General features: G+C 37.7%; 1 protein-coding gene across 1 annotated transcript in view; it reads left to right on the forward strand.

Annotated features, from left to right (window-relative positions):
- Nucleotides 1-10821, forward strand: part of LOC109937704 (transmembrane protein 131-like) — a 25078-nt gene that overhangs the window by 13527 nt on the left and 730 nt on the right. Inside the window, exons 5-11 of the mRNA XM_048597896.1 lie at nucleotides 2148-2298; nucleotides 2388-2444; nucleotides 3241-3302; nucleotides 3395-3503; nucleotides 6984-7092; nucleotides 9522-9675; nucleotides 9783-9953. Of these exons, the coding sequence (XP_048453853.1) occupies nucleotides 2148-2298; nucleotides 2388-2444; nucleotides 3241-3302; nucleotides 3395-3503; nucleotides 6984-7092; nucleotides 9522-9675; nucleotides 9783-9953 (813 nt within the window). The remainder of the gene's footprint in view (nucleotides 1-2147; nucleotides 2299-2387; nucleotides 2445-3240; nucleotides 3303-3394; nucleotides 3504-6983; nucleotides 7093-9521; nucleotides 9676-9782; nucleotides 9954-10821) is intronic.

The raw sequence follows: 10821 nt of genomic DNA on the forward strand, positions 1-10821 counted from the left end.
CTTTGTTATCTCAAATTCTCCAGCATCTGCAGTTCCTACTATCTCTGAAACTTTTTTCCATCTGGCTTCACCGCAGAGGATGCAAGTAACATTCTACAAATGGTTTAAATCAGGATTTGAATCGGAAGGACAATTCAAGAAAATTAGTCATTAGAGAAGTGGTACTAATTGTGGGAACGGTGTGCTGACCTATTCCAATGTCCTAAAAGACTTCATACTAGGATCTTAAAAGAAGTAGCCTATGATATTTGGTTTTAATTTTGGTAATTTCCTAGATCCAAAGAAGGTTCCATTAGATTGGAGAATAATGTCTAACTCCTTTTTCTCAAAGAATGAGGGAGACAAAGCAGGAGACTACAGGCCAGTAGGTAACATCTGTCAAAGGGAAAAACTTTTAGATCTTATTGTTAAAGACTTTTATAGCAGGGCACTCCAAATGTTTAAGATAATTGAGCAGAACCAACATGGTTTGTGAAAAGGATGTCATGTTTAACTAATCTAGTGGAGTCCTTTGACAAGGTAACCTGTGCTGGAAGTGAAGGGGAACCAATGGATATACTGTACTCTGATTTGAATACAGAAATGCTAAATTCTTTACTACAGATGCTAAATTTGCTGCTAACTCAATATAGGAAAGGAAGCCTATCCAAGCTTGCCATTCGTGTGCCTCCCTGCCCCCAACACGCTCATTCTGTTTGTCTTTCCCTCTTTCTCTCCACTGCCCCCTCCTATCTTTCGTCTTTACTTCCTTCCTTTAAATAAGCTGCACAATGCAGTACACTTACCCAAAAGTGTTAACAGTGCCCTACGTAACTTGAGCATAACTTCTCTACTTTTGTATTGTTTCCCTTGTAGTAAATGTAACATTGTTATCTCTCCTAATTACTTGCTATACCTGCAAAAGGTTAATGTGCAATTCTTTCATGAGTCAAAGTTGTAAATCTCCTTTGTACCCTTGCTATCACAGCTCTGCAATCTTTCACCATTTAAGTAATGTCTCCTTTCTATTTTTGCTGCCAAAATAGACAAGTTCATATTTTCCCACATCTTTCCCATTCACTTAACATAAATGTTTGTAGCCTTTTCATATCCTCCTCCTTTTACCTGCCTATTTTTGTGTTCCCAGTAAATTTGAGAGCCATACTTTCCATCACTATCTAAGTCATTAATACATTAGAAGGATCACAAGTTTGCTCAGCCTGGTGAGGTGGTGGCTGTTTTAGGATAATTGCTTTGCTGCTGGGATTTTTTTTCATTGTGTCGAGACTACCTAATTTTTGTTTACTTTGGAACTGACAGTTGCAGTTGAGAATTGAATTTTGAACAGCAGGTTCTTTTTCTAAAAAAAGAGAATAAAGCTAATTGCTGCTCTAAGAGTACTGTGGACAGTTCAGCTCCAAGATGCTGTTTTACTCAGGGACTGGCACCTGTTTAGATGTTGAATTGCTCAATTGAGAGAGGACCAGTGCTGGCCAGTCAACCACAGAATGTTGAACTGGGGGAGAAAACCAAAGTGAACTGGCTTTGACTAGGTTTTGGACAGAAGGCAGTTTTACTTTAGAAGCTGCTAGACTGGGAAGCTTTGTTTTGGTTTTGAACTCTGGTTATTCTCCAGTTATCAGCTTTTTGAAAATTCTGAGAAAAGAATCACCAGTGGTGAGAAATATGTAAAACCTTCCACAGGTCTGACATCAGAATTCAAGCAAATATACAACCCTATGTGTCTGTAATTCAATCAACTGTCAAAGGATTTCATACAGACCTAGGATTCATCGATTTCGGTTATCAAACTGGCAAATTGATTTTCTTTTGTACCTTAAGCGGCCGTCATGATGTGAGTGGAGGTTTATAGGCAAAGAAGACTGAGCTTAGAGTGCAGATATTAGATTTTTGTTCATTTGTGTTATGCTAGAGTTACATTATTAGTAATAAATTGTTAACTTGTTTAAGTGTAAACTTAGTGTCCAAAATCTCCTGTTTGCAAAGACCTGGTTTGGAACAATTGATCAATTTCAAAGGTCATTTGAATGTTTTAATTTCACGGTGTTGCAAATCCAGTGATAGTGATAGAGAGGCTGCTGTGGCTTACTAACCTTGTGTCATAACAATTGAATTAATGTGCATAAGATTTTGTTTTCTGTAAACAGGAGATTCCGCCCTATGAAACAAAAGCTGTGATGCGAGCCAGCTTTTCTTCAAGAGAAGCAGATAATCACACAGCGTTCATCAGAATAAAAACAAATGCATCAGATAATACAGAATTTCTCATTTTACCTGTTGAGGTGGAAGTTACAACAGGTTAGTTAGAAATTAATATTTTTCCTCTCATTTTCTCTTGCCTGATCCTACTGATTTTTAAAATAAAAAAAATTACTCTTTTATTACAGCACCCGGAATTTATTCCTCGACAGAAATGCTAGATTTTGGCACATTACGGACTCAAGGTGAGCTTTTAATTTGTTTTAATTTAAGTAGTAAAAACATCGATCATAGTTCATCTACTTCATATTCTTGCTTCAAATGCTCTAGCTCCATCTATCTTTGTATTGGCCACTTCTTTTTCATTCAGTTTCCTCTGCTTTTTTTCTTCGTTCTGTCTATCACACCTCTGTACTTTACTTTTGAGGAATAGCCCAACAAGTTTAAGTAAAAGCAAAATGCTGTAGATGCTAGTAACCTGAAATAAATATCAAGTTCTTGAGAAACTCAGCCAGTCTGGCAGCATTGAGTTGCTCCACTTTTTTAAATTCAGGTCATGTGTTAATCCCAACACTCAACATTGCCAAGAATAGACCTTTATGAAATTGAGTTTAGACCTCGTCAACTTTCACCGTAACTGTTTTGGTGTTTATTCTTTCGCATAACTGTCAACTGGCTTAATCATATCTGAGATGTTTGGTTACAATATTGTACCCTTTTTTTTTTCAAACAATGTGGTACTCTCTCCTAGCTATACGTCTGTAATTTTAATTAACTCTATCTTTATCTTTAGTAAGTTCCTCCATCTGAATGAAAAGCATGTAAAAATGATCTGATTTCTAGCATACCAGTTTTAGTTCTTGGAGCAGTGTAACTAATTGCAGGGGTATGAATAGTTTACAAACCCTTGCTGTCTAGTAAACTTCTAATCCAGTGTGGCCTGTAATGAGAGGAAAAATAGATTTTAACTGCAGTTTTAATTCTCGTCAATCAGCTGATGTGAGGAATAGCAAAATACTTAAACTTGTTATTTCTCTACAGATCTTCCAAAAGTTTTAAACCTTCATTTATTAAATTCAGGAGCAAAAGATGTACCAATAACAGTAAGCTCTTACTTTCCATGACTTCAGACTATCAAATTGTTACCTTTTCATATGTTTGCTTGATAACTAATGTACGTGTGTTCTCTTTCTAGAGTATTAAACCAACTCCACCAAATGAAGCTGTTACAGTAGACTTTAAGCCAATTACACTGAAGGCATCAGAAACTAAATATACCAAAGTTGCAAGTATTATATTTGATGGTGAGTGTTTCGCTTAAAGTAAGTGATAATTAATTTTGAACTGGATAAGCTCATTGAAATCTATTTTGTCATTTCCAGATGCAGTACCTTTCCCTGGAAGTCCAATATACTCTGTGTACTTCCGTACCATTCAAATGCTTACGTGCAATAGGTTAGAAAGCAAACTACAATAGATGGACTAAGATATATCTGAATATACTGTGTATAAATAAATGCCTTTATGTTTAATTACTTCATGGTCTCCCTATTCTTTGCACAGGCTCTGTATGGGTGTGTTTTTACTACTGTATAGCTGTTAGTAAGAACAGTGGCCTGATTTTTTCCAGCATTCCCTGTCTCTGTCATTTAGCGGACTCATGACCATAAGATATAGGTGCAGAATCGATTTGGCCCATCTAGTCTCCTCTGCCATTCAGTTGTGGCTGATACATTACTCAGTACTTTCTCCTTGTAAACTTTGATCCCCTTTATTAATTAAGACCCTTATCTATCTATTAAATACACTCAATGACTTCTTGGAGACCATTCTTGTGTGTATTATGTTGGACTCACAGATGTTTCTCTCCTAATCTACTCCAGTTCCCTTTTATTTCTGTCTATACCTATGCTATTTTTTGGTTTAATCATTTGGTGCAATAACCAAAGAAGTTGTCCAATTTTCCAAGGTTGTTTACAAATTCTCCTTGAAATGAATGACCATCTTCATGTGTTGTTGAAGAGCAACAATATTACGTAGTAATTTACTTTTTGTGATTTTTATATCTACCAGCTTTGAGCCAACCTTTCTGAATCCCCTGACATAAAATGGAGGCATAGAACTTTCAAGGGTAAATCCTGAAAGGATATTTCTTAAGACTAGAACCAAGGGGCCTTCCATTTCAATGGAAATGGGGAGTTTGAGGATGGTGCATCGGTAGAACTCTCTGGCCCCCGCAGCAAAGTGGAGGCAGGCTTGTTGAATATTTGTAAGACAAGTTTTTGGATTCTTCACTATCTCGAGAGTCAAAAGGTATTAGGAGTAAGCGGGGGTGTGGTGTTGAGGCCACAGTCAGATGAAACATAATCTTACCAAATGGCTGAGTGGCCTGTTCATATTGATGGACTAATTGAATAGGAGAGATTGACATGTAGAATTCAATACAAGCATGTATGAGGTTATCCATTTTGGACCGAGGATAGATCGGATTTTATATGTGGTACTTTGGTCTTGTCATTAATTCTCTGCTGGAATCATTTGCTTTTAAATTTGCAATTATCTTGCTCAATGAGCTTCGTTATTTTCGTTCAGGCCCTTCACTGTTTTTGCTCAAATCAAGTTTGAAGCCAAATGTTGTAATTAGCATCTCCCAAAATATGAAATGTTCTCCACTTCATGTAGTGTGTAGAAGGTCTTGACACGCATCCCAAGAGAAATGGTGTACGTGTGGCATCTCCAAATTACTGAAATGCCTTCCCTTCAAAAAAGGAAGAGTTATTTTGTAGTGATGTTTGCACCTGTTTTGCCATAACTGGATTTATCTTGTATACAAAAGAATTGTAATACTCCCACGAAGCAGTTGCATTTTGTGACTTCAGACATGCCCTAATTTTGTTTGCCATTTGAATGGTATTGAACTAGACTTGTGTCTATGCCTTTACTTTTAATCAATGAATAATTTATTGTTGCATTTTAGTGAATAATACAGTAAAATACAGTGAAAAGCTTCAACAGTTGCCACTATCTGGTGCCATTTTGAATAGTTTGAGTAAAACTGATTTTAAAAAAAAACTGAAAGAGAATAGATTCAGAATAAAAAGGATAAAGTAATACCTGAAAGAGAATCTTAATCTCTGAGCTGGCTCACCAAAGACACCTGGGACTCCACTCCTCCACTGCCTGTGCCAGACTCACCAACGTCGGAGTCGCCACTCTTTTAGGCGCCACCTCTTTGCTGGGTCCACCATGTCGACACTGATGCCAGGTCCTCTACTGAACCTACACTTGTCCCGCAACCAGGAGTTCCCAGCTCTACTGTCACCTCTGATTCAAGGAGTCCCGGGCAAACCATGCTGCAGCTGCCGCCTCTCCCACTCTAGAAGTCTTGCTGTGGGCCTACTGTAACCAGGAGTCCCTGGCTCCACTGGCCAATCGGGCCAGTGCTCTTGCCAGCACAGCCATCCAGAAAGGTCTGCTGCTGTTGTCTCCGGTCACTTGGGAGCTTCGTTGCCAGCTCCAAATGCCAGGACGGTGTCCCTGTTGCCGCTGCCTGTATTTGCCGTGAGGATCTGCGTCGTCCACCCAATGCCAGGGGGAGCTGTCTTTCCATGCATGGCCCATTGTGGTTGTCGTGCCAATTTTCCCAAATAACCTGCTGCAAAAGTCTCCAAAGAAAAGAAAATGCTTCTTTTTTTAAGAGGAAAAAAAGCACGTTGGAGTGGATGAGCCTGCATGCAGCCCTGGTACTCTGTCGCCATCTTGGATTTACAGCAGTTTTGCGATGTGTTTACCTTTCCAAATGCTCTTTGGCTGTACAAGCCTCGGATTATTGACAATTAATGTGCATATTCTTTGATATCAATTATTTATAGCAACATTTGCTCTAAAATCCATACTCCTTTAATACAAAGTTGTCAAAATGTGAAACTTGATTACATTATTTTGGGGCTTTGTATATGCAATTTTGTCTCTTTGGCTGTAAGCTGCATTGAAGCATAAGATTGGGATATCCTAAACTAAAGAAATTAAGGACTTTTATCTCCTGTGGCAAGAAGGAAACTTTGCAGTTTCCAGATTAATAAGGGAGCAGATAAAATTGATACAATAAACTACATGTACGAAGGGGGTCATAAACCGACACGCAAGAACCTCAGCTCAGATTATTTTGTCCATGTTCTTTGATAAACCACCACATTTAGGCCTGCTCCCTTGTTCCTTTTTAGCCATTTGAGTTCTTCCTTTTTCAAGCTTGTACTCCATTCTCTTTTGAAAGTTCTTATTGAAACTGTTCTCATCGTTTTTTTCATTGGTGCTTTCCAGATAGGTTTCTCCTTTTTTCTAAATTCTCATCGATACTTTCTGCTTACTAACCCCTCAAATTAATGGAAGTAGAGTTGATAGGTAGAAATGTTCATAACGTCATAGATCACACTTTCATATATTTTTCCAGCTTATGCTCCAAGGAAAGTAATTGCAACTTCTCATGTCTTTATCCAAAAGACAATACAAGTAAGAAATACGTAACTTGAACAGATAAATGAAAAGTTGCGTATATTTGAAAGAAATGTAGTGTGGTGAAATTCATTCTCACCTATCGAATGTTATGTTCTTTCTTACTTATCAAGTCTGTGTATAAGTTGTTGCACATCTACTTTGCAATCTACAAAGGACTGCACCTGCTATTATTTAAGAGGTGCAAAAAGTGTGCTGCAAATCAAAAATCCTACATGTTATATCTCTGATTTGATGACCATAGTAGCCATTAGTATCCTTTTCAATTTCAGCTTCAAAAGCAAAAAGTGCATTGCAGTTTTCTGGGAAAATAGTGGTGAAGGCAAAGGAGAAAAATTATTCAAAACTTGAAATTCCATACCAAGCAGAAGTGTTAGAAGGGTAAGTATGGCGAATTTTAATTCGGAAGAATCTTCTTTTTGTAAGCAAATGTTAATCTTATTTAAAGTAACAAATCAAATTGTTCAAAAGCAAAATACTGTGGATTCTGGTAACTGAAACTAAAAGTGCTGGAAAAACTCTGGCTCTGCCAGCACCTTTTTGAAGAGTGAAGCAATCGGCATTTCAAGTCCGAAATATTAACTCCTCAGAGGAGTCTTTGTGTCGGACTTGAAACATTAATTTTGTTTCTCTCTCCATATATGCTGCCAGACTGCCTAAGTTTCTCCAGCAATCAAAATTGATGGCTGCTTCTCTCAAGTAGGCAATTTGTTTGTTTACTTATTTGTTACCTCTATATAATATTGCTGTTTGTCTTTGCTCAGCTGCTGAAATCTTCATCTATGCCTTTGCCTCCAAATTCTACGATTAAAATAGTGTGCTGACCAGCTTTTTGTTTCCACCCTATGTAAACTTGAGCTCATACAAATTTTATTTACCTGTACCCTAACACACTTGTTAAATCTTGTTCACCCAACTACAAGGCTGTAGGTTCAGTGTCACTTTGCTCGGGTTCCTCTGTGGTCTCACGTGATTCTGTATCCTTACCAGCGCGGTTCTACAATCTTTCACAAAAGTTCTGCTCCTCCCTCCCTTTGGTTTTCTATATATTCCACACACTTTCATCCTGTAATTGGTAACCCTGTATTTAGACCAGAAGCTCAAGGATTTCCTTCCAAAATCCTCTAAATCTCTTCCTCCTCTTCAGATGTATCCTAATACCCAACTCCAACCAAGCTTTCAAGTCACCCATTCAAATATCTCCTCCTTTATCTCCGTGTCAATTTCTGCCTTTTAAACTTCCGGTGAAGTGCTGTGGACATTTAACTATATTAAAAACATTATACAAATACTACTGTTTGGACTTAATTTAGAACTAATTAGTGCTTTTTTCACACAAAACAACTGACCCATCCTTTAGATGAAGTGTGTGATAATTGATTAAAAATACAAATTCCTTTTTCCTGCTCGTTACCCTGTTTACCAGTCCTTTTTTTTTACCAGTTCTGTGGCTGAGAATCTACTTTGTAAAACTGCATGTTGGCAATGGACAACTCTTACTGTGTATGAACTTTGTAACATTTGAGGTGTTGATATATATTCTTAAACCAATTATTTATTCTACTTTTCGTGTAGTAATAGAATCAGTTCTGACTTCTGCATGCTTACAATGATCCTTTATCAAAAAAAGTAAATCCTTGTAGATTTATAGTAAGATTTATTAACTCAATCCTTTGCTGGAAGTGCTGCTTGTTGTATATGCTGGTTCAGACTGTGACCGTCTGAAAGACCAGGAAAGCCTTTCATTAAATTGCAACAACCTGTGTTGCGACTTGTGGTACAAATTCTGTAATTGGTCTCAGCACTTGGTAAGGGCTTCTGCTTCTGTTTTTTTTTGTAACATCCAATTTCTCCAATTAGAAAAAGCCCTTACCTATACTACTTGCGTATAGTGTGATTCTCTTACCTGAGAATTGGAGTGAATGAGAAAGTCTTGACTTTTTTTTTAGTTTTTCTTGCAAAGTCTCAATCTATGAATCCAGGATTGCAATCAGAATTGCAAGTATTTTATATTTTTGTTGTTTTCTGAAGACCGGTACAATAAATAACTCAGCACATTTATCTTTGTCATATCTTTGTCCCCTGCAAGATTTGGGCACAAAGTCGATGTTAACACTTCAATGTAGTGCTGAGGTGGATACTGGTGGGTTTTTTTTGAGGTATTGTATTTGCCAAAATGAACACTTTTCTCCCTGATAAGTGGGGAGGAGTTCCTGGACATTGTCTTAGTGCCAGTGTGAGTGTTTATTCCCTAACCAGCCCACCACCAAAAAGAAAATAAGCTTGTCGTTTTATCTTTTGAGAATTGAAACTAATTGTTTGCAAATTGCTTTTGAGCATGCTGCAGCTGAATCAAATATGAAATGCTTTTTGGGTGTTTGTACCATACTGATCCATTAAAGTCTTTAAACAACAGTTTTCCTTACCCAAGAGCATTCTGTTTAAAGCCTGTCTAGTTCGTTGGTGTCTGATGTCCTCATGATCACTTGTATTGTTAGTAACTATTATTTTGCTGAAGCATACTCAGGAGATCCTAATCCTTCGTCCTCCTCTTCTTGATCCACCCCGGCTTCTCCGCGCCCCCCCACACACAAAAAAAGTGTTCCGCATAAGACTGAAACAGATGAAATAATGTTGAATGCTGATCTCTTCCTTTTGGCCTAATCTGTGACTAAGATACAGGATAATACTTTAAGACGTGGTTAATTCTGACTGTGACTGCTAATTTGCAACATTTGAAGGCAGTATCACAAGAAATTGTCAATACTGTAGGGAGAAATAAAAATAATGCATCTTTTGTGATTTTGCAGGTACTTGGGTTATGATCATGCAGCAACACTTTTTCATATCAGGGACAGCCCTACAGATCCAGTGGAGAGGCCAATATATCTAACAAATACATTCAGTTTTCCAATCATTATACACAATGTTTCTTTGCCAGAAGATGCAAAGACAATGTTTAAGGCAAGTATAATCGCCATACTGTCTGTCGTAAAGTGGTTATTCTGCTTTCTGAACAATGGACTGTTGAATTCAAGAATATTTATTTAACTGTAATTTTTCTTTCTTAGATTAAAAACTTCAGTGAGCCAGTTTCTGTTCCTCCCCACAAAGCACTCTACATATTTTCTCTCCATTTTGTGGCTACCACTTCTTCCATTCATATAGACAGCAACATTTTGCTTGTCACAAATGCATCAAAATTCCACCTCCCTGTGCGAGCCTATACAGGGTTTTTAGATGTAAGTACATTTTTAAAAAGTTTCCAGTACTTGCTTTCTATGTAAACTGAACCTCATTAGAAAACTTTAAGTTCTAGGGTGAGTTTTGTAAGGTACAGACTATAATTTAAGAACTATGTTCTATCTATAACTTAACCTGGGGTTCCAAAGAACATATTGCTATTATTGGGGATGAGGTCCTGAATTAATGTAGAGTGTTTTCTGCTGTTGTAATCACTGATATATCTGTTTCTTTGTGTTTTTATGCCACCTGTTTCTTTTTCAAACTTTTGGTATGCTTGATTGCTGTGAATGTACTTTAAATGAGATACAGGTACTACATGCAATGTTGTCAGGAAAATTTGGTATCTATCATGTTGTATGGAGTCATGTCAGTTATATATGTTCATTGACAAATGCCTTTTGGAAATTGCTGTCTTTCATCCATAATTGTGGACTGTATAAGTGGACAGGAGATATCTTGAATTATGTTTTACTGTGCTGCAGTAGGGACATTTTTAGGATTTGTTTTATGGGGGTGAATGTCATTTTTGTTTACTGCCCTGGAGAATGTGATGTTGAACTGCTGCCCTGAACCGCTGCAGTCCTTGGCATGTGCTATTAGGGGCAGGAGTTCCAGGATTTTGACCCAGTGGCAGCGAAGGAGTGACTGTATAGTTCCATTTCAGCATAGTGTGAGCCCTGAAGGAGAGCTTGCAGGTGCTGGTACTCCTATGCGCCATCTGCCCTTGTCCTTCAAGTTCTGTTAAAGTGGTCTTGAAGAGTTGCCACAGTGCTTCCTGCAGATAGAGGAGCTGTGTGTTCTATGTCAATATTGAAGGTAGGTAGATGGGGTTCCAAGCTGGTGGGCTATTTTTATCTGGTTGCT

This window comes from Rhincodon typus, chromosome 6 (assembly GCF_021869965.1).
Source record: "Rhincodon typus isolate 14 chromosome 6, sRhiTyp1.1, whole genome shotgun sequence".
In the NCBI taxonomy this organism is placed as follows: domain Eukaryota; kingdom Metazoa; phylum Chordata; class Chondrichthyes; order Orectolobiformes; family Rhincodontidae; genus Rhincodon; species Rhincodon typus.